Genomic DNA, 25532 nt, shown 5'->3' on the forward strand with positions numbered 1-25532 from the left:
TTTTGACATATGTATCATGATGATATGAAAATATGTCTCTAATAGTTGTAAAATTATAGATATTTTGTATAATCTGTGTTTTTGGGCAGTACTGGACCACATGTGCCGCTGTCTGTAGGGCACCACAAGTACACAGACTCTCCTCCTACTCCTGCCAACCTCCACTGCCAGGGCATAAGATGTAAGTCTAAAGTGGGTGAATGAGATCTGCTTATGCTCTGTGATACTATGCTTAACCACATGTATATCATGAACTGAGAGATCTGTGTTGTTGTGGTATGTTATTCTCTTTGATGATTCTGAATCCAGGGTGATCCTCAATTCTAGTGTCTCAGTGAATTGGCTCGTCAGAGGGGAATACCTGCTGGAGCTTTGCCAGAAAAGTGTACTCTCCTTCCCCCATGTTCCCCACTGAAACCTTGGACCCAAAGGGCCAATCTAAATCAAGCTTTTCTGTCATGGTTTGCTACCAGGAGCATGTAGCTAAACTTTATGCCTGGAAGAGCTGTTCCTACTGGCGAGCAGTGGAATATGCAGTTTGCAGTGGAGCAGACATTGGGTTTAGCTTAGTAGCTGTCCTGTAGTAAGAGTGATGTTGGAAAAGAATGCACTGGAATTTATAGACGACCATTTTCCTGGCTTTTATAATGGAAAAGGTCAACTGGGGACTAGAGACTGGTCATCAGTCTCTGTTGAGCAAGTTTTTCTACAGGTTTGGTTCAAGATGAGAACAATGCATTTTGTGTTGAGAAATAATAACTACAAAGCAAATTCCAAACTTTTCATTCTTCAGTTACTAGAGCCACAATCACTGTATGTAATATAAAAACCAGTGCCAGTCTTAGTTAAATCAACTGTTACAAATTTGAAACTTAAAGAAAGAGAGAATGAAAACAATAAATATTTAACATATTGCATAGGTTCTGAAACCAGTCTCCTACATAACTAATGAGCTATCTGTAATTCATTGTGGAATTGACTGGCACTGTTTTGTCAAACTGGAGTGTTCTGTTATTGGCTGCTACTGGAAACCTTTACCCCCAACACCTTAACCACCTAGCATCTGAAGAACTTTATTATATGCTCGGGGATTTTTAGTGGTGGTGGTTTTGAAATAGAGTTGTCATTGTCATGTGAGATATTTGGTCAACAAGTAATTAAGTGACTGGCAACCTAAAAATTTTACGGCAGTCCCCAGTTTACAGGATGGGTTCCTTTCCCGATAGCTTGCTGTAACCCGAAGAACACTGTAAACCGGAACATCATAATGATAATGATAATGGGAATAAATGGTACTTACAGCTCTGTAAGCACTTTAAAACCAGGTCACAGTGCCATAAAATTGGGTACGGCACCATAAAATCACATTAACCGCACTGTGAGCTAAGTGCTGCAAAGTCAGAATGCCATAAACCAAGACCGCCATAACCCAGGGACCACCTAAACCAAAAGAAAGACAAGAGTTAAGCAAAAGGACAGTTTAATTGTCTAAAGTAATGGAGACATATACAGTGGGAGCCCACTATAATGGAAGCCATTCATTCTGCTGCAGTCAAGACTGAATAGAGGCCAGTTGCAGAAAAATATACAGTTGTCACAGTGCTTTATTAGTAGTAAAACCAAACTTGTAGCAACCTGAGTCTGTTATGAAATCAAAGAAGCTCCTCTACTACCTGACTTACAAAAAAGTTACGTTCTGGATGGCTGTTGGAATCTTGAATTGTTTGTAAGTTGGTTTTGAATATGTATACTGCATTATTTTGTTGATACTGTTACATTCCCGAGTTAACACGGAAATCATAGATTATATTCTACATTCTCACTGTATTTTTAAATCATTCAGTCTTATAAAGAATTACTTTGGATGTTAGAAAGGTAAAAAGAAGAAAATAAAATTTTTATTTAGGCAACATTCAAAATTTACTATTTTTTCCATGCTCTGAAAGTTATGAACTTGAAGAGAGTTTCTCAAGAGCAGCATCTGACATTGAAAGTTCACAAAGTAAACAATGCACACTGCCATCTGTTGACAAAAATACATACTAAACATTTCCTGTGGGGAGAGGAAATATAGAAAATGGGAATTATTCAAAGAGCGAGGTAGATCAGGAAGATACAAATGAACTGGAATATTATACATGTATAAATGAGTATTCCCAAGATTGTAAGAAGAATACATGGTATTTAATCACCAGAATACTTGGGATAATCAGGGAAGGAGTTAAAGGAACAGGTTGTTCTTCTTCCTCGTGTTCTTCTGTTCTCTGCAAAAATTCTTACTAGCAGAATGGCAAAGGGGAGCACTTTAAACACAGTTTCAACTTGTGACCCCGTCTGTTCATATCTGAATGTTCTTAAGTAAGGTGGTGACTGTAGTCCTAAATGAAAATACTGTAGTGTCAGAAGAAATGATCAGTTACTAACCTGAAAACCACAACTCTAGCTAGTGGACTGCTATTTTATTAAGACTCACACAGAAAGGTCAGTAGCAGAAAAAAAAAAATAAAATCATTATGAAATGAATGCCAGCTTTAAAATATTAAAGAAACTGAAGAGCTCAGAAGTGGTGAATGAAAGCAGTATGGACAGTATTTGCAGGAATTCCTAAGGCTACCTGCAGTGGAGTGAAGTAACATCAGGTTTTAAAGAAACCCCTTATTATAATTATAGTAATGCCACTAGTGCTAGGAAAAAACGATAAAAATGAATGAAATGCTGTAATACACTGTAAACTGAATGGTTCCAAAAGTCTAGGAATTCCCATACAGAGAACACATAAAGAATGGCTTTGTAACTGCTTGAGACTTAAGGAACTATGAGCATACTAGGTGGCCTACGGAACCCACCTGATCATTTTCTTTTACACTGTGGATTGACATGCCGGCTTTGTTCATGACATGTCTGGATTTGTTCATGATACACAAATAGGTTATATAATATCAGTAGGTTTGTGAGAAAAGAATTCAAAAGACAGTTATAAACAATTACTTTAGTCTGGGAAAGACTGATCTTTGAAACATTCAAAAGACACACAAGAGATGGAATAGTCAGCCACAGGGTGATCTAGAGGGAATTGTATGTGCCTGCACCAACATACCAGGAGCAGCTAGTAATAAATAGTGATAGATTTTATGAGAAACACCAATAGGCTTTGTGAAAAAATGTATGTAACTTTATTTTGAAATGTTTTCCCATTTCCAGTTTATTCTGAGAACTTTCGTTTGTGAAAACTTGTTAGAATTAAAACCCTTCAAAATTGCATTTTTTATGAATGGAAAATTTGCTAATTAAGGTACACATCTCTTTCAGATTCAAATGAGAAGCTTGAACCTGGGAATCATGTATTTCCCTTCTCATTTGTTCTCCAGTTTCAACTTCCAACATCATTTGAAACTACTTACGGAAGTGTCAGGCACTATCTGAAAGCGTCTGCTGATATACCATGGGGTTTAGATACTGTTAAAAAGCTACTCATCAACGTTCACAATATATATGACCTTAACTTGGATCGTAGATCAGCTGTAAGTAGGAAGTAAACTGTAAAATTCATGTTCATTGTGTGATTAGGTGAATGTTTTTCTTTAGAGATGCATATTTTTGCATTGTAATTATCAGCATTTTTATACAGTGCTTTATTTATACAGTACAGGTATTTTAAAGATAACTATGACTTATCCTATTTAGCCAGTATTTTCATGAACTTTAGTGGTCAATTATTGAGAAACCAGGCCATGAGCAGCACTAACCTTCATTTTGGGGCCATAGAGAACTGAAATTGAAAAACTGAAAAATTTGACATTTTCTCCAGATGTGGACTTGGGGAATTTTGACAAAAATTCTGGTGAAATTTGATTTCCTCTGAATTCCTTTCATTTCATTCTATGATTGAATCTTCATCCTAAGAGCCTAACATTCTTTTCGGGGCCATAGAAAACTGAAATGAAACGTTGAAAAATGTGACATTTTATCCATGCCCTGTCCAGCAGAATATTGATAATTTCTTGTGAAATTTTATTTACTCCAATTTCCATTTATTTCATTTTATGCCAATTTCTCATTTCATTCTATGACTTAATCTTCATCATCAAAGTGTATAAACAACACTAATCTTCAATTTTGGCATATATAAAGAACTAACATTGATTACAATACTGAAAAACTTGATATTTTTCCATATGCAGGCATCTAGAATTTTACAAAATGTCTTGTTAAATTTTATTTCCTCAAATTTATCTTTATTTCACTCTGTGACTAAATATTCATCTTCAGAGTGCTTAAACAACATTAATCTTCAGATTAGGGATATAGTTGGAGGAACAGTTTTTCTTTCTACTATGGGAGGATATGTAATATTAATGCTACACATAAAATGGCCATGTAAAAGTAAAGAGTTGCCATTTAAAAAATAAGTTTAATTTTTTAAGATAAAAGATTTTTAATGGTGCTTATATCCTACGTTACTATCAATGGTGCTTACATCCTGCATTACTGTCGTCTTTGAATATTTCAGCTATACCATGAGGTCCTATTTCTAGGTTATGGAACTGGCTTTTAATGGAGCATAACAAAATTAAAGATGGGATGATCAGATAGCCTGAAATCAAAAGGCATTTATTATAAAATTAGTGGTGATGGGAACCAAAGAGCCTAATGTACTGCCTGCTGATAATTCATTGAGATATCTTGTAGCTGATATCCCAAAGGGATATGTAGCTATTTCATTCAAAGTTTACACTATCTTGGTATGTATTTATCAACTACCAGTCTTTGATACCACATATATTTCAGAATAGGGGCAGCAAGAGAATTGTATCCATAACTGTTAGGGTATGCCATTTAAAAGTTAAAACTGAGAAATTTAACTTTCAAAAATTTTACATGATTTAAGCTGTTACAGTGAAGTCTTTTCACTAATTCCAGCGTCCATTACGATTTCATGGAGAAAAAACTTCTAGTTTCTGCTGTTGCTGCAAAGTAGGCCCAGTTTCTTTTGATTTGTCAATTCCTCGAATGGGATATGTTCCAGGAGAAGTGATGTACATCGATGGAACCATTTATAACAACTCCTTTAGTGAAGTGAAATACACAGAGGCAAAGCTTATTCAGGTGAGATTTTCCTTTTTTTCTTTTACAGGATGTTAGGGCAATATTATTTTGAAATAATTGTTTTCTCTGATTAGGATCATTATACTGTGTTTTTATATTGTACTGTACTAATGTTTTGTTATGTTGAGATAGATATTGATCAGATTGAAGCATGAAAAAGCCAGAAGTGGATTAACTTACAACTTAGCTCTCTTTGCTGCATGGTGAAGGGTCACAGTTACTAGTGCTGTACAGTATATCAAAATGCATGTTGCTCTTAAACGTAATCCCAGCAGTCAAGCCAGAAAAGCTGAAAAATTACTTTTTCTTAAGTTTCTTAAGACTTCACCCCTAGAAAGTATGAAGTAAGATAGTTAGTTTACACTTGCTGTGTTTGATGACTGTTATTAATTTATATGTGGTCATTCAAGGACAAGCCTCTTATTTTGATTACCTACTGTATACTGTTTTAGCTGAGGGATGAAGTTATCCCTAAAAGGAGAGTAGTAATCTGGGATTTTGCTGATAGCAGAGTCTGTCTCCCCATAAACCCAACCCCTTGATGAGGTGGCGGCTTAGGGATCCACTGCAAGGAGTGTATGCTCTTTTACACCTACTCTCTCTCCGCTGTGGATTCAACAGAACATTGAGACCTATAACTCTTTTAATCCCTCTTCCTTACATTTTCCCCTTCCCTTCTTCCCTTTTTGTAGAGGACCTTTGCATGGTATTTAATTACGGAAATCACTACGCTTGTAACTTGGAGGGTGAGTTAGACAGCATGCCACCCCACCCATAGAACTAGAGTACCTGACGTGGTTGAGTGAGGGGAAATGTTTTATGCTAAACCATGCCCCCAGTGCTGGGTTTACATTGTTTGGTTTACATTGCCATCTTGTTTCACAACTTGCTCACCCCCTCAAATTGGGACCACCTTGATGTGGTGAGGGGGCTCTCGAACTTAGGGATTTTTTCTTTCTTCCCCAAGTTTGATCCCAAGTGTCCCACATATATATAATAAAATATTTTAGGAGTAATTTTGTGGATTTTTCCACTTTTGTCAAAATTACCAAACTTAATAAACAGGAAAACATATCATAGCATGGAGTCAAGTTGAACCTGAAGCTAAATAGTGGGAACTGTGGTAGAACCATCATATACCTGATAATGTTCGGACCTGTTTTTCCTGGCAGAACTATTCTCTGGAGCTGGAACACGGATTCCAGGGGGGCCTGGTTCTAGGAATAGGACTCTCGGCTTTCTGTCTGGTTAGCCCATATTGTGATTAGGATGGGAAGACTGTGTTATTACAATACACTCAGTCCTAGCAAGCGGGTTTTGCTTACACTTGGGCCATACTAATCACTATATGCCATCCCCTTTTTGTGGTAGGGTAGGGACACGGGCATTTGGGAGTCAGTTCCTGCTTGTGCCATTAGTGGAAGATTCAATTTCATAAAAAGCCAATGAAATCTTTTCAAGATTTATTAGTTTTTTTTTTTTTTTTTTCCTCTTTCTATATGCAAAGTAGTCTTAAGATTTCAGTACCCCTGGACCCCATGATGGTAAAATTCTGGCACAGTCGATGACTATTGGAACGTCACTCCTGCATCTCCTTAGTATGGATATAAATGCTACACAGGAACATCCTGTTCCAAGTAAAATATCAATTCCTAAAAACTGAGAGTTTAGAAAATCAAAAAGAAACAAATTTGGTAAACTCCAGTATCATAACACTGGAATCATACATAATAGACAATAATTCTAAAATAGAGACAAGTAATCCTCTTAAAACCCCATCAACACAAGACAACTCATCACCAATGAATGTAAAAAATAAAAAAGAAATAACTATCATGTCAATCCTACGCTAGTTCATTTTGAACATATTTTTGGACCAGACGATTGGTCCAGATTTTTAATATTAAAAGCAGAAAAACAGATCTCACCAGCCATATTAGAGAACAAATTATTAAATATACACCCTACACAAGATATGGAATGTAGACATATCAAAAACAATGAATGGCTAATACAAACAACAACCAAAGCACAATCAGCAACATTTCTACAAATAACCAACATAAATGAAATAAAAGTAACAGTAACCAGCCATGAAACACTATACTATACACAAGGAGCAGTGATGCTCCCAGACAATGATGAAAAAGAGTTACATCAAAACAAATCTTAATTGAATTCCTTAAATTAAGATACAACAACATACATGACTTGGAATTATATACTGTCTCAAGTAGAAAGGATGAAATAAACATATTAAAATGGTCAGAATAAAATTTACAAACTGGGAACTACCACGAAAAATAAAAATTCTAGGACTGAATAGAGAAGTTTGCCCCATTGTCCCTAAACCTCTCCAATGTTCAAAATGTCTAAAATACGGCCATTCAACAAAAAGATGTAGAGATAACGCTATATGTGCTGTGTGTTCTGAAGATCATACAACAAGTTGGAAATGCAAAACCTTTAAATGTGTCAATTGCAAATTAAATCATCATGCAAAATCTAAAGACTGTATATTTTATCAATATATTTTATCAGTATTACACAGAATTACAAATGTTAATGGACAGAACTGGTATGCCCATTAGCAAAGCCAAACTCAAACTGGAGGTGAGAGGAATCAGTGATCCAGTAACAACTCATAATAAACATAAAGAATCTCAACACAGAATAGCTGAGACACACCCCTCCCCCTCCTCTACTACTCATAAAAGCCCAAGAGAGTAGTTGCAACAGACCTCTCTTACATCACAACAGACCTCCCCAGTAATAATCCCAGTTAATGATTCAGAAACGAATTCCAGTGATATGGAAAAATTAACAGAGGTTAATAACCCAGATCTGGATACTCATAATGCGCTAACATCATCCACAGAAAACTTAATTGACAAAAATAACCATAATAAAAAAAGGAAAGTAATTGACAGAACTCCCCCTAAGGGTAAAACACCTAACATTCCGTTCACAGATTGATCTAACAAAACACCAGTCTCGCCCACCATTAATCTGAAGCAGATTACATTAACTGCATCACAAGTGGAAATCCATAGTGTTCCACAGTCCAAGACAAATTTAAATAACGATTCCCCAAATATGGATAAATCCTCTAACTCTTCTGTACTCTTATCACCAAAATCAATGAAGAAATCTTCAATTAAATATCCCACTGAAAAATCAGGAACCCCCAAAATTCATCAAATCACAACCACATCAAATCAACCCTCAACAAGACTAAAGAATAGTTATAATAATAAACCAAAAAATTAAAATCAAAATTTTATACCAGCACATCGGAGATCCAATACACCTATATCAGAAACTCCTAACAAAAATAGTTGGGACCCAGAGATCAGAAACATTCCTTCAACACTCGGAACATGATATATCATGCGGATGTCAAGAGTGTTTCATCATAATGTACAATCGTTTACCTACAAAAATGAAATTGTAACTCAAAATTTCATAAATAACTTTACTAGGTTCCGAAAATGCCCTTTAGCATTCCATCAAGATCGCAAACTATGCTCGGAATCCTTAAAACTAAAAAAAAACATGATCAAAACTCAAATAGATTTGCTAATAAGGAAACATGAAGAAGAACTAATCAATGCTTCAGTATTCAGCAATCAAACGTGGCTACAAAGAAACCACAAAGTAACACAAACTCCCTTACAATGTTATGGGATATAGCTAAATTAACAATTAACTTACAAAATCTAATGCCAATCCCACCAAACAATGACCAATAAAATATTTCAGTGGAACATGAATGGATTTTCTACTCGGCTTCGGCTAGGTCAAATCCAGAGAATACTAAAGGAACCTATTTGCATATGTCTGCAGCATATTGGTACAACTCCAAAGAACTTTAGAAACTATAAATTAGCTTGCCACTCACCAATAGCGGATTGCAAGCTAGGAACAGCTATATATGTTCACAGTGATTCAACTTATGAACCCTTAAATATTACATCATTGTCATATCAAATAACTGCAATCAAATTGCATATGCCCAATCAAATTATCTCTATTATAAATCTATATAATCAGCCAAACTTTAACTCAAACTTTAGTGATTTACCACAAATAATAAATAATGTAAATGGCCCCCTACTAATGGTAGGCGACTTCAATGCCCATAATCCACTATGGGACAACACACATGCTAGTAACTTGGCCGGCACAAATATTGAAAATTGCACAAATGATCAGAATTTACATTGTCTGAATGAAAGTGATTCACCAATGTACTTCTCAAAAACTCATTTAACTTTCTCCTCAATAGATATTTCATTATGCCCACTGGAATTAATCGAAAAATTGGAATGGAATGTCCTAGACAATTCATACACAAGTGATCACTTTCCAATTGTTTTGAATTATTTGAATAACTAAAAACAATCATTTCCCATAAAATATAACTTAATGAAAGCTGATTGGGATAAATATAACTTACAAACTAGAAATATCCCTCTCTTTCCTCTAAATCAAAACAGTGCTGTCACAAATGATTTCTTTTCCAATTTTGTAATCAGTGCTGCAGATAAATGCATCCCCAAAACTTCTTCAACTCCTAATATATCTCATGGTGGTCTAACAATTTATCTCTTAAATCAAACCAAACACACACTGGCAAGTAATTTGAATAGACTAAAGTCTAGATTAAACACCGTTAATAAAGGCCCTTTTAATATACTGTAAACAAACTAAATAAGATAATAGTTATAAATATAACAATTGATCACTTTAAACCACTTTACAATATATATAATGCAAAGTTTCGAAAAACAATAATATTCGAAAAAGCTCAATCGTGGAAAAATTATATTTTGGATGAATCCAAAAATGAAGCTGGAGTGGGCTCATCAGCCTATTCAAGTGATGAAACCATCCAAATGGGCCTTCCTCTAATATCATCAGTATTTACAGCTGAATTAACAGACATACAGTTGGCTCTCCACATTACATCAAAAAAAGGAATGCCTTCAGCACTCATATTGAGCAACTCAGTAAGTGCAATTGAAGTAGTAGGATCATTTAACTCAAATAATCACCTTGTCCAAAATATCCAACAGGAAATTCATCAATTAATTACAAATGGCCTTCAAGTTCATATTTGTTGGATCCCAGCCCATGTAGGCATTGAGGGTAATGAGAAAGCAGATAAAGCTGCTAAATTGGCCTGTACAATCCCCCCGACTACTACGAATGCCCCCATATCAGAGTGGCTAGCATCAGTTAGGCAAAATGATAGGTCAAATACACCCCCTCAAAACAAACTAAGACAAATTAAGAACGAAGTTAAAAAGTGACATTCTTCTACCCAAAAACAAAGAATTAATGAAGTAATTTTAACAAGACTCAGATCACAAGATGTAACATCCCAATAACAATCAAACATAACTTGATTGACTGTCCCAGATGGCAGCATGAAAGAAATACTTATTTACAAAATAAATCAATAAAGGATATTCTAGCTGGAGGTAATAACTTTTCAATTAATAATATCATTCTCTTCTTAAACAAAATTAAATTAATAAATAAAATATAATTTTCACCCCCTTTTTTTCCCTCCCTTTTATTTCATCGATTTTTTTCTCTTTCCCTCTCAATTCTTTATTTTATTTTAATTTTCCCCCTTTTTTATTATTTATTTATTTAATTACTTATTTAATTTTTTACGTATTCTCCCCCCCCCTTTCTTTTCCAGCCCGAGAAGAACCCTAAAAGAGTTCAGAGGTCTGGTTAAACAAATCATTTATAACTAACTAACCACAATATGCTCAGGATTTTGACCCATAAAGTTATAACTCCATGTCTTTTGGACCAGTAAGAATTTTAGAATATGAATTAACTTTGGTTTTGGTGTCAGCAACCTTTGTAGTGACACTTGATTAATTTATTTGTAAATCAGTCAGTCTCTGGGAGCATTGGGTTCTTTGATGTTCTATGTTGACCCCTTCATTCCAATCAGTGATTCAAAGAGTTTTCCTGTAGTAGGGGGCAGGTCCTAAATTGTTGCTTGACGCCTCCAGATTGTATGATTAAGTAAGGTGGTTAGCTGACTGAGACAGAAGGGCTGAAGGTCCATGTGCACAGTTAGCCAGCAGAAAATCTTCAAATTTATATTCAGAAATGTCTAGGGGTAAGCCATGAATTGGACAAAAACGAGTGATGGGTTTACAGGCAGTCCTCGGTTTACGATGGGGGTTCCGTTTTTACGCCGCGTTGTAAACCGAAAATCGTCGTAAACCGAAAAATTGTCGCAAATAGTAAAAAATCCTAAGAAAACCTTACTTTTAATGCTTTGGGTATATTGAAAAAGATGTAAACTGCATTTTTATTGAGTTTTTCATAAAAAAAACCTCCAAATTTTTATTATTCTGCCATTTTGGAGCCATATTTCTTCTGTCGGATCAGTGTACGATGTGTCGTAACCTGGAACATGTGTCGTAAACCAGGAAATAATTTCTGATGAATATATTTGAAAAGTGTCGTCACCTCAGAACGTCGTAAGCCAGACCCGTCGTAAACCGGGGACTGCCTTATATGAAAACTGATTTTGTGTAATAAAAATTCATTTGTCCAGGTATTTTTTGTAATGTTGCAGCAACATTTCATGTGGGAAATTCAGAGCTCATAAAAATTGTTTTTCCTGTCTATTTAAGAAATTTGACTAAAGAATAACACAATTCGCATCACGTTTAATTTCACTTGATTGTAAAGTGCCACATTAAGACTGTTGAGTCACATCTAGACTCACCCAAAGGATTTGTTCTAAAATGAACCATAAAAATTGGGGTAAGGTTAAGCTGGAGATGTTGGATAGCCAGGTGGCAGGAGACCAGATGGAATGGAAGAAAAATAAAATGCAGAAAGTTGCTGTATAGAACATTTAGTATTGTCTACAGTGTGCCTTCCAGGGACTATGGGTTGCAGAGTTAAAAAGGTAAAAAGTTACTCACTGTGATGTGTTTGTTGCTTACTCTAGTACTTTTTCCAGAAAGTGGTACTTCGTGCAACAAGTAAAATTAAGGAACAGGCAGTAACTGTTCAGAGGGTCTACCGTCCTAGTATTAAACAAGGTGGACGAGATGTTTGGTACCATGTTCCATTGCACATACCTGCTGTTACCCCAAGTATCTTAGAACATTGCAATATTATAAATGTTAGTTATATATTGAAGGTAAGTAAGTTTTATTGTACTCTTGACATTTATTTTGTAGTTGATATTTTTATTTAGTTCATCTATTTTGTAAGGAACTTTTTTCAGTTTCTGAGTTTCTCATGTACGTGGAATTTATGCAGGGGTAATTTAGCGTGAAGAATATAATTTCTGTTTTGTTGATTTGGTTTTGAAAACAAATTTGAAGTTGGATGGAACTGTCTGTTAAGTGAATATATGTGGGTTGTTGACATTATGCATTTTTTAGTAGTACGGTACCTGACTTTCAGTAGAATAACAGAGGGTTTTCTCTGCTAAGCATTTTCAGTTTTCATCATGTTTGTATCTTTAGTAACAAGTAGCTGCTAAGGTTGAGCAGTTCACCTCCCAGAAGTTCCATATCCCCAAAATTACATTCTTATTTTACCCCATATCTAAGACTTGATGTATAAAAACCTGTACATAAGTGTGTACAGTAATTTTGATTACAAGGTGACCAATTAATGCACAAAATTTTTGATTGCAGTAATCACAGGGATACTTCCTAACCTAACCTATGGTGTCACATTGTGTCTGGCATGAATTCAGTGTCATTGTAGGCCTGGGGCAATTTTGATATCCCATCCAGATCTGTGGTGTTATAGTTCTTGCCCTCAAGAGAAAAACTTTGTCCTATTGCTTCAGTGTCTTAGCACCCTTTTGGTCGTGATTGAGTATGATCTGTGATACTGTACATGAAATAGCTCATGGGCATTCTGTGAAGTACTTTCCATACCTTTTAAAAAACTTGGCAGAGGTAATAAAATGAGATAAGCTAACTTGATTTTGATTCCCTTGGGAGTTTTACAGCGAACATCTCCCTATCACCCAAAATTTAATGAATGGCCATGAGGTCCACTTTTTGAAAAAAATTTTCTTAAATTATTTGTACATTTTTATGTTATCTTACTAATAAACAGACAAAGCATTAACCAAACCAAAAGTGTAACCTTCTATTAACTTCTTTGGCAGATGTTATACCATAAAATATGGTTCAGTGATTGTTGCAGTTATTGAATATGTAAGGATAAGTTTTTCAGGTTAAGTAGAGATCATTGACTGCCTGGTTACTTCAATCTTGACATAGCCCTTCAGTGGCTGATTGATTTTACACTTAAATTCAGTGGTAGGGCATCTGGAAGTACCAAACAAAACATGAAGAAATGTCTTGTTTGGGGACTTTAATAGAAATTTACACAGGAAGTCCACAGCATAATAGACAAGAAGAATTCATCAGAGAGCAAGCCCCAGAAGGGGAGAGCCTGACAGAAAAGTTATAATTATTGTTATTTTATTATTATTACTATTATTGTCGTTATTATTATATGGTATTTTAACAAGACCACCAAGTCCACTAACTTGATGATAGAAATTTATGAGTTTTATGTGTGCAGACATATATTTTAGTTTTTTCTTCAGATTGTGGCAAAGATAGGGTGCTGTAAAAGTGCATCTGTTACTAGTGAAATTATTATTGGTTCAGTGGCCTTGCAACCCTCACAGCATTTGGGAAGAATTGAAATGCAACAGCTTGCACAAAATGTAGGGCCCACTTTGCCAGTGCCATCAGCTCCAGTGGTTCAGAATGAAGTTGTACATGATGATCCACCTTCTTATCCAGAATCAGGTGAGAAATAAAGAATGCTATTTCTTCTTTCCAACTGAAGTTTTAAGTGAATATTGATTACAACAAAGTAAGTTTAAAGTCTTCATTTTGTGTATTTTATAAGGTGATTCACTCTCTTGTGATAATACATTATATGCAGTTCTGATTTTTCTTGTATACTTCATCTGGTGCATGCAAAGAAATTGTACTGTTTCAAATTGATAAAACCCTATGAAAAATACCTTCTACTGTTATTCACTTAAGGAACTGTATCCTCTTTTGATGATACAAACCATCTCCATTTATTGGATGTACCTTCAACAGACACTGGTATTGCTTACTCAGGTCAAGTTGTGGTCATAGAACTTGACTTTGGATTTGAAGCTTTTTATTATAGCTTTATTTTTTATATTGTGTATTGTGGAACTAGAGCAGTGCTTTGGTTGATTTTCTCTTGCTTTCAACAACTTATTCATTTATATGAATTAATGCTTATATGAAGCCATCAGGTTCACCATATATAACAATTACATGATTACTAGAAAAACAAAAATCTGTACTTTTTAGTTATCATACTCACACATTCTAGGAGACTAACTCTTACACTCCCAACTCTTCCTGTGTACCTGTCAGTGCTTTGGGAAGTGTTCAGAGAGTACTGTAGTGAAGTTTCTCAGTAATCCTTATATGATACCCAGCCTTCTTGCCATGTCATTCCTACAACACATGCTTTATCCAGTGACCATACTGCTTTCCTAGCTATGACTGCTTCCTTACCTACCTGCCCAGCACCAGATGCCTGTCTCTCTCTCTGGCTGCCTCCTGACCCCTTTCTAACTTGCCACGGATGTTCTAGTATAAGATAGCATATTTGTTGAGTGGAAAGGGAAAATTTTTACCTCCATTTCTAAAGTAATCAAGGGCCACATTTTAGAAGTTATTGCTGTGACTGTGTCCACCCTCTGACTGCCTGCACTACCTGATGTCCTTATTACATCACTGTTTCATTAAAAGTACCTATTGTATTGGCTGCCTTTCCTTTCATCTCTCCTACCTCATGCTGCTACTGCTGTCTCTTCTGCTTTGTCAACTGCCTCTCAAATGTGGGTTCCTCTGTTTAAAAGCCGAGCCACGGTCGGAATTTCCATTTATACGTCATAAAGCAAAATACGTCGTCGAAAATTTTCGGTATATTGCAATCAGAACTTGTAAATCCATGGAATTTATTATGGTGCCTCTGTTATTGTTGAGTTTCCAGTTGTTCCATCTTTGCTGCTTCCCAGTAGATGATCCAAGAAACCTTCTGTATCAGCCACTTTAGAGTTAAGGCTGTGCTGTTTCTTAGCTTCACTCACCTTTTCATGTAAATTCTGTTCTTGTGGAAGTCAAAGCAGAGGTACACACTCTTCCTTATGAGAGTATTCTGAATGAGAGATTATTCAGGGATGGAGACACACCTCTCACTCATTGAGGAGGTACAGTGATTGTCATTACAGCCATGGGTCAAATCTTTCGGAAAAGACCCTAAAGCTGGACTTCTTGATGGATGTAGATGCAGTTCCTTTCCTTCCAGTTACTCAAAGTATAGTCTCTACAAACTGATTGTTGCAAGAAGAGTGCACTCATTGGCAAGTAGAAGAAACTGCTCTACTACTTTGCCTTCTTCAAGAGATGTTCTGTCCTCTTTGAAGTCAGCAGTCACAGCTGGTTGTTACAATAGGTGCTCTCCATTGCCCCAAATCTTCCTTGGCCATGTGGCCCTGGACAGCAATTTTTTGATTGGTTAAGCATTACGGTGAAGAAGACAGAGACTACAAGAAGAGGTTCCATGTATGAGGTAATAGACTTAGTATGTAAGATCAAGGTCTTCACCCTCGAATTAACCCTTTGAGTCCAGTTGGCATCCTTATAACTCATTATCTTCAATGAATGGCCTACTATAGTGAGATAAAGAGAGTAACACTAAATCAAACCCATCGTTGAAATATGCCATTCTTCATACATGAAGGAGGGCCACATTGAAGTAATCTTGCCTTTAAAATGATTGTGCTTATATGATGAGTAGCCACGTGAGTACACTGCATTTAATGAAAAAATGCAGGTTGAAATTAGCAGGTAAACATATATGTAAATGTTATAACTTCAGCCAATAATGAATGTCAGATTTAAGAAACAAATTATTTAATGAAATTAGATTGTTTAATGAACTGTGGTGTGTTGAATAAGGTTACTGTTGTTACCAAACCCTTGGGCCAGACCCATAAGAGCTAAGAATTTTAACTTATTTGTCTAGTTAAACTCCCTGTTAATAATAGATCTGTCAATATTAGACTTAGCAAAGTTTTAAAATAATTAAAAATATTTTTGTGTTTTTTTCAAGCAGAGTCTTGGGTAATGAGATCCTCTGTGTTCCTTACTTGCCTGTCTTTTGTAATACTGTATACCTGTATATGTAAATAAGTTTTGAAGTAAGCTTTTTGATGGTTTTTTTTTTGTAAATTTTGAGTGAACATTGAAATGTGCTGCACTGATAAGAACTCAAGAAGGTAAACTTAGAGGTTTATATTTTTTTCAGAACCTCCACCAACATATGATGAATTAGTTAATAAAGGAGCTATTGGGTGGGGCAAAAGTGAACATGTTCCAAAGCATTTTGAAAAATAGAGGCGTACAATGTGAGTATATTCTTTTGACACATATTGTCTTGTTTGACTTCATTTCTTTGCATTTTGAAGTGAAGAGTGATTTTATAAATTAGTATTATAATAACCTACATTTCTTACTTTCATTTTGTATAAAAAATTTTGTTTAAATTTTAAGCAAATAAATTTCCATAAAATATAAACTGTCATACCAACCTTGAAGGGCAAACTTGAGAAATGGCATTTGAAAGAAGGAGAGGATCATTGAAGTTGGGTAAACCACTAATCTCTTCATCCTGTCATAAGTTTATGTTTTTCTGTCAAGTGGACTGTTCTGCATCCTTTCAGAGGTGAGGAAGGAGGGACCTGGATGCAGAGTAGTGATGTGTACTCTGTGAATTATAATTTAAAGAAAATAACATGGTTAAGTAAAGATATTGTTTAAACTTTATCCCTCTCAGAGCCAGTGATGCCCTTATACCAGGGAACAATTGAAGTTGGCACTAAACTCATTTGTTCTTACACGAATACAAACCCTCGGTCTTTACATATGGGATTAACTTTCACTGAGCTGGAAATCTAGCTGTTAAGGTTTTTTGCAAGGTGGTTATGGTAACAGTTACCGAAGTTAGGGGTAGAGTTAATTCCCACCCGGTCTGAATGCATTCAACTCTAGACAGTTTACTTTTGGCCGCTGTCTCGACGAGACCCGCTTTTCTTCTCTGTCCTGCCCTTCGGCTTTACTTCTGTGTTGTATAGTTTATGTTTATACTTTGATTACACTGAAACATTTGAGTATTTTGATGTATTGAAACATTTCAAAATGTTTTTTATGTCTTTGTTTGATATATTTCTATTCTTACTGTGTCGTCTGCATAAGTATTGGAGTTTTTTTCCATTGATATATCATTTTTGTTTTTCTAACACCTTCTGCTCGGTGTTTATTTGTGTTGTATGTTCTTTTTCAACTACAGAATTTCTTGGAATGTGGTAATGTTTTGGTCTTTCAGATGTTGTGTAAAGGAAGAAGATTGAGGTGTGAAAGTGCGATGGTCCCGACTCATTCGGACCAGTCAGAGGTTCATGTCTGGTCTCTTTCCCTGTTTTGTGGGGGTCAGTGGGGGAGGGGAGGGGAGGGTGACAGGGGTGTGAGTTGTTGGCTCACTCCCTCCCTTTTCTTCAGGATATAGTACTGCTACTTTTGGGGTGGGGTGGTCTCTTCCCTTCCTGAGAGAGGGAAGGCATGTTATCTGGTTCTTTTCAGGCTCGAAGGTTCAGAAGTTGGTTGGTCTCTGGACTTCTCTAGACCTCCTGCTTGTGTGGTTGTCAGCCCTGCTGCTTTCCTTGAAGAGTTGGATCACAGCCAAGTTTGACAGCAGCATATTCCTCTCAGAGCCTGGGAGCCCCTCTACATTCTCTCGGCTCTTCCAGTGTTACCACTTCAGTTCTGGATGTACCTTGACCATCTTAGTGGTTTCACAGCGAAAGTTTTGGCTCCCAACCAGATGGCAGCATGTTCCTCACAGAGCCTGTGACCCCCTTCTAATTGGTGTCCTCTAGTGTATATCCCCCTCCCGGGATGGTAGGGGTAACAACATTTTGTTCTTTTGTTTCAGGTTCACATGTGTATGATGTCATCAATTTAGTACATGATGGCCCCTCAGGAATACCAACTTCAGATTGCCTGCTATTTCCAGTGTCGCCTCTCCTCTCCTTTGGGTATCGTTCTACGCCATTTCGTCACGACTGGGTTGTGTTTTTACGTTATATGTTGCTCCCCCTTCGTTTCCTCCAGAGGATTTCAACTAGTACCAAAGGCTTTGTAAGAGTTCGTCTCTTCGGTGACGTCACAGCTGAGATTGTGACGCATGGCTATTTCTGCTAGGACGTCATCCACTGCTGCCTCTGACGAAGGTCTGTCGAGAGAAGTACAGACGTATTCTTTGAGGAGGGGATTTTTCTGCACCATTTTTTCACGTCCAGGAGCATCACTATTTTTGTCATTTGTTACAACTTTGGATGCGTAATCAATTTTGGTCATAACAACAACCTCCACACGTGTTTCATCTGCCTTAGTAACATGACTGCTGGACTTCTATGACATCACTTTCTGCTCCGACTGAAGACTTCCTCGCTCAAGCAGTGATGGAGAGGCTGGACTTGGTCGTTGTAGGGACGTGTGGTAGTGCTGGTAAGAAGAAGTCCTTCTACGTCTTCTTCGTTATAATCGTCAGAATAGCTGTCGACTGATTCTACTGTACATTATCCCCTCAGACGATAGAGAATTTGTGGCTTCGTTTCTGATCCTAGTGCCAAGAAAAGAAAGGATATTTCTTCTCATTCTTCAAGCCGGGACAGTCACATCCCAGTCCATATTTGAGTTCCAAAGTAGACATCAGCCCATGGTCTTTGCTCTTCCAAGGACAGCCAGTCATTGGAGGATTAAGGACTTCGTTTCTGATACTCGTGCCAAGAAAAGAAGGACGGTTTCTTCTTCGAGCCAGTACAGTCACATCCCAATCCATATTCGTGTTACCAAGTCTACATCGGCCCACAGCCGTTGCTCTCCCACGAACAGTCGGACGTAGGAGGTGTTGGGGGTACGTTTCTGATCCTATTGCCAGGGAAAGAAAGATTGTTTCTTCTTCTTCTTCTTCAAGCCAGGACAGTCACATCCCAGTCCATGTTCATGTTTCCAAGTCAACATTGACCCACAGTCGTTGATCTCCCAAAGACAGTCAGACGTTGGAGGTTTAGGGGCTTCGTTTCTGATCCTTGAGCCAGGACAGTTACCTCCCAGTTTATATTTGTGTTCCCATGTCAGCATTGGCCCACGGCCTTTGCTCTCCCATGATCGTTCATTATCATAAGGATTTCAAGGCACTGAATGATCATGGCTCCTCCACTGTTATCCATGATCAGGATTCTTCTGATGAGGACCACGTTGGGATCTCTTTGGGAAACGTATGAGTCTCAGTAGATGGGCATGACCGATTGACCGTGGAAATGGATTCGACCAAGGTCTCACCAGGTGATGAAAGGGTTAGAAGTGGAGATTTATACAGTCGTGTAGATCAACGGGTTGTGAGTTTTGCACAACTGTGAAGATGATCTTTGTCTAGGAAACGTTCCTCTTTGTGATTTTCAAGGAAGACCATGGTCGACGCGCATCTTGCAATGTCCACGGACATGACCAAGGTCGACGTTTGGGTTTCAGCGTCCTTGGACGTTCTAGCCTAAGTGAGGATGCACTGTCCTTGATGAACATGAAGGATCCTTCACAGCCGTGGACAGATAATAGGTTTGATTTTAATGTACTTGTTTGGAAGTTATTTGAAAATGAGTAATTCAGGGCAAATTTTTATGTAAGCTACTTGGCTCCTTAGATACAGATCCCCTACCATGACATTGTGGACCATAGCAAGTCAGTCAGAATTTCATGTCTCAGTGATACTGCTGGCAGATTTGGTGAGAATTAGTGTGAAAAAATTGAGTGATTCATAATTTCAGCTTTACTTTTAGTGACATTGTGGGCATACAGTTTTGACATAAAATTATATACTCTTATGTTGAGGAAATGGCTTTTTTAGTAGGTTAACAAGTATATTAACCTACCTTCAGAAGCCAAGCATTTTGGAAAATATATAGTTAGGGGTGTGATGTTTATATCAGAAACTGGGGACATATATACATGAATTTAAGGTCAAAAACCATTCTGTGACCATGTATTTTATCACAATATTCCTTTTTTAAAAAAACAAAAATTTTCAGATGTTTACACTATATATAATTTAAAAATGTATTTTGTAGTATGGAAACCTCCTGTTTTGAAATACATAAATGTGATGATGGAGAGGCTGACTGTGGGTTGATATATCACATACTCTGATAAAGGTCTAGAGTAATTGAAGATTTGCTGTTCACCTGTGTTGCCAGGGGAAGAGAGGAAAGAGGTGCCATCAGCCAATTTTAATGGTACTTTTTCAACAAGTTAACATACCCTATGGAGTAAACAGTACAGTACAGTATATAATATGGATGAAACATGCGTCATACGGTCCAGTTTAGGGAGTGTCAAAATCCTCCATAACTGCAAAAAATAAAGCATTATGATTAAATACTATACATTCTCATTACTGAATTCCTTGTACAGGTATAGAAAAAATTTAAGATTTAATTTTTTATCTCAGTGATTTTTTATCATCTGTCACCTTTATAGAGCAATTTTAGTTTGTCTTTTCTCTTGATGTATGTGATTCTCACCCAGCAGATTTGATTTGGTAAAGGAAACTGAAGAAAAGTGGAAATGAAGTATTTTGGGGCTAGTGTAAATAAATTTATTTTACACAATTTTTTTTAATGGAGACAAGGTATACAGCACTGTATTGGAAAAACTGGGAGAGAAAGATAGCATGTTTACACTGAAGGAAGGTGCACAGTTGAATGAAGATAGCTGATAAGTGCCTCAAGTATGGAGTTGGCTGAACATTTGCAGTGGAATTGTCCTTTCTGGAACTTTTGCTTTGTGTACGTGGATGCTTATAATGATGAATGTATCTGCGATAAGAGAACATAATTACTAAGTACAAATAAAAGTGTTTTTTCTTATAGGTTAAGAAAAATACTGTATTTGTATGGGTTAATATCACTAATTATTATTTTTCCTTACAGATGTTGCAAATGGCTACAGAGTCCCAGTAACATAAGAATGAGAAAAGTTTGAAGTTTCTGAAACAGGTGTTGTAAAATGGTGGAGTAAGAAAGGTAAAACTTCATTGAAGTATTGGTAGTTGTATTTAGTCTAGTAAGAAGAAAACTTATAGAAACAAAAAATACAGTTTATTCATATGAAAACAAAAATCAGATTTTGTCGTACAGGTAGTCCTGGGTTACCGGCGAGGGTTCCGTTCTGGGGGTGTGATAATAACTGAAAATCGGCGATTTTTGGCGCTTTTTCGGCGATTTTCGGGCTTATCGGTGATGAAAAGCGCCGATTTTCGGTTATCGGCACCTCTGTTAGGTATGTATCGGCCCCGATAAGCGGAAATCAGCGATTTCACCGCTGAAAACTGACGATTTTCATTGCTAGACAAGCACCTTAAAACCGGATCGCCATTAACAGAGCCCGCCATTAACCGGGGACTACCTGTACTAGATGTAAAGGATTGCCATTTGTAATAAATTCAGTCATCAGTCATTAATTGGTTAGGCATTAGCTGTAGAGGGATGAACATTTGTCTAGAACAAATCATTAATTAAAGTTGATATATACAATGGCCTTAAGAAATCACAGATTTGTGTTTATGAATGTGTTAGATTTTTAAAATTTTAATAGAAATAATATTATTACTGAGTAGTAATTGTAAAACTATAATTTAGATAGAATTCCTATATTTACATGAATTCTAAGATATGTCTATAAGAACTAGAATTTTTAAAGTAGTGATTGTTTATTGTACAAACCCCTCATTTATAGTCACCCACATTTGTGGTCTTAAAATGCTTGTAGACACTCTCTTCCTAAAGAAAAGTGAAAAGATTGTCTGCTGGTTGGTTGGCAGCTTAGCTCCTTGCACCTATGGTTCCGTGGAGGTGAGAACCTCCCTTCTGTCAATATGTCTTGTCTTGGGCACTTATAGATAATTTTTCTTTTTTGTATCAGCATTTGTTCAAGAATTCTCATTGGATTGTTTAAAATTTATTACCATTCATTAATAAGGTGAGCTTTGGCAATCCTATGGAAAACTTTATCTCTCCTTCTCTTTACATATTTTTTTACCATATCTGTATTTCACAGATACTGAATTTATTTATTAATATGTTTTTGTTGTTTTGCTAGTCTTCCGAAAGGACTATCTCACTTAATTTGCATTTCTGGTAAACATCCCAGATAAAACCGGTCAGTTATGTAAAGTTATTATATAACCCTTTATTCACATAACTGACAGGTTTTATCTGGGATGTTTCAGTTGCTTAATCATTGAGTTTTTAATTTCTTACCTTTTTTCTTTCCCTTTCTATAAATGAAATTGTTAAAGGGAAGGTCCAAGTTAGTCTGAATGATTGCAGTAAGGAATTTTAGAGAAACAGCCTTACTGCCTGGTCAAGTTTGCTGGCTAAGATTTGCACACTTTGCCATTACAAATTCCATACATTTTGTAGTTCATAAATTAACCTTCCTTTGAGACGCAGGCTTGGCTAGGCTGTTTTTTGACATCTGTGATCTTCATCTTCTTACTTGAGTTGATTCTGTGGCTGGCCCACTCATGTTCAAGATGTGCCTAGAGTCAGTGATTATTCTGAACTTTATCATGGTTACAGAGGGTGATGCCTTATTCCATTAGGTCCAAGGGACTAAGTGGTCTTCACTTGTGATCAGCCTCCCAAGCATCTTCACCCAGGGATCCTGTACAGGAGCACCTGACTGCAGAATTTGGTCTTCAGACCAATGTTTCCTGAATTAATTGTAACCATCCAGCAGGTGATCTAATTGTTATTCAGGAGTGGAGTGTAGGGAAAACTCAAAGATCATGAATATGGGCAATTATGAATGATGGGTCTCTGTGAAAGAAATGAATGTTTGAAAAAATTGGACCTAATTAACAAATATTTTAGCTTCTACACATGTACTATAGATTGGTTTGCATAAACCTTGACGGTGATGGTAATATTTAACTCTGGCATTTAGTTTTTTGGTAACTTAGTATAGTAGTTGGACCTTTGTTCTGTCAAAGATAGGGAGATATAGTTGCACTGTGTTTTAGTTGATGGGAAATGATTCAAATTTAACTTTAATAAGCAGTTCATTTATCTTGACACTTGAAATACAAAAATGTGAAACTACTATACTCGTACTTAAGTAAAAATAATGATAGCCAAAGGTTTTGCATGTACTGTATGCTTGATAAGTGATCACATAAGGTAAAGCATATTTTAAGGTGGCATAAAAAATCAAAACTTTTGGTTGAGTAATTTTTTATATGAGCAACTTTATTATTGTTACCAAAGAATAAATTATCTGAAGTGCTTAATAATAATCTTCATTTGATGTCAAGAGTTCTTGGATTGTATATTCATTGAAGTATTTTTGTTCTTAAGATGTTTTCATAGATTTTTTTAGGTATTCTGTGGAATATTATGCATTTAGTATTATTTTTAGCCAAATATTATTTTTCAATGGAAAACTTATTTTTACTTCAGACAGATCAGACAATTGTATATGTTGTAGCAGGTTGAGTTAATGAGAAAATGTAGATTATGGAGTAAAGGAATGAATTTAAACTCTCCATTGACATCTAAAAACAGGTGGAAAGGAACATTGGCAAAGATAGATAAAAGCCTCATTCCCTCTGTGCCGTAAATGATGATATACTGAAAGCTTGAAAAACTGGTAAGTTAGAACCCTAAAAGGGTTCAGAGGTCTGGTTAAACAAATCATTTATAACTAACTAACTAGAAACCAAAACTTGACTGCCTAGTGGCAAACTCAGAGATAAATGACAGAAAATATACAGATTCTGCAGATCTGTATATTTAGGATGCTGTATTCTCAGATGTTATGGTGTTTGTGAGAGGGAATGTCAAAACCATGCATAATGAGAAGAATCCGAGAGTCTTTTGACTCTAGTTGGAGACTAAGAACAAGTTCTGAGTTGCGTGGCAAGTTTTCAAAGTTCATTGTGCAATCATCATCTGAGCACAAGGTAGCAGCCTATCAATGCTACATGTAGAGCTATGCAATCAGAGATATGCTATAATGCAGAAATGTGGCAAGATATATCCAAAACTATCCAAGGAATTATAACTAACAAAGATCTGCTGTTATCCATGAGGCACCAAGTAAAAAATAAGATTGAAGAAGAAACTGTTTTTACACCTCATCTCAGACAGCAAGGACTCCACCATTGTGATTGTGAAGGGAAAACAACCTTTGTACTTCAGTCATCATCACTTTTATAATAAGATATTCCTCAAGACCCTAGCCAAAAGACTGGCCAGCTGTCCTCAACGTGGTGGACATCCTGTACTTACCAGCTACATTATTGTGAATGCTTTGTTATGCTATCATTTCAGATGTTCTTCTGTATTATAAATATCCCTTGAGTTGAATGTTACTTAATGGACTTTGGTACTTATCAGAAAGCTAGACCCCAAAATGTCTATTAAGGTGAGGTGCTACAAATTTCAAAGATGGTGCTCTTGAGGGCCATATCTGCAAGGCTAAAGCTGATTAAATCAGCATACATGTAGCTTTCAGTTTCAAAACAGCCCTTGAATTAAGAAATAGATACCAGGCTTTAACTGGTGTTGCCTAGAAAGTCAGGTTGAACACCAGATCAGCCAAATACTCTGAGACTTTCTACTCAGAGACCAATATCATTGTCCTTTAACAAAATGCAAAAATCAGCTGAGGTGTATGGCTAAGGCACACATTATCACCTGTCTTTCAGCTTCGGCCTAGATTTGGCCTTGAAGTAGCTTCTGGCCATGATGAGGCCAAATTAGGCATTGAGTTTATAGCCTTTTTTTGCTTTTAACAACCAAATTGCCTTTATTAGCAGAGACTCATGCTATATTGCAGTCACTTCTGAACAATATTCTCAACAAAGCAGGGTGTCAAACCAGATCTGAGAAATTTTGCCAGAGTGGCCATAGTAATTGGTGTCCAGGCAGATGCTTAGCACCAAGAGTCCAGGTTGTTCAGTTTATCTGGATTTGACATACCATTTCTCAGGGTTGAGGGAACTTTTGTGTATGTGTTAGAGTGCTATTGCTTTAGAAGCTAGATAATTTAGGTCATGTATGCCAAAGGACTGACCCTATAGTATGTTAATGGAAGCCACAACCTGATGGTGTTCTCTGCTTTACTGCTGAATAATTTTTGTTATATTTGTGATATGATCCCTTAATAAGTTAAGAAGATGATTTATTACTTAGCTATATTGTACTCCTGAGCAGAAGGTTCAGGTTT

General features: G+C 36.4%; 1 protein-coding gene across 1 annotated transcript in view; it reads left to right on the forward strand.

Annotated features, from left to right (window-relative positions):
• Positions 1-21377, forward strand: part of LOC136846029 (arrestin domain-containing protein 3-like) — a 35294-nt gene extending 13917 nt beyond the window's left edge. Inside the window, exons 4-9 of the mRNA XM_067116658.1 lie at positions 3310-3521; positions 4921-5106; positions 12113-12295; positions 13733-13940; positions 16495-16594; positions 21233-21377. Of these exons, the coding sequence (XP_066972759.1) occupies positions 3310-3521; positions 4921-5106; positions 12113-12295; positions 13733-13940; positions 16495-16583 (878 nt within the window). The 3' untranslated portion in view covers positions 16584-16594; positions 21233-21377. The remainder of the gene's footprint in view (positions 1-3309; positions 3522-4920; positions 5107-12112; positions 12296-13732; positions 13941-16494; positions 16595-21232) is intronic.
• The last annotated feature ends 4155 nt before the right edge of the window (positions 21378-25532 follow it).

Source organism: Macrobrachium rosenbergii, chromosome 14 (genome assembly GCF_040412425.1).
Source record: "Macrobrachium rosenbergii isolate ZJJX-2024 chromosome 14, ASM4041242v1, whole genome shotgun sequence".
Lineage (NCBI taxonomy): Eukaryota > Metazoa > Arthropoda > Malacostraca > Decapoda > Palaemonidae > Macrobrachium > Macrobrachium rosenbergii.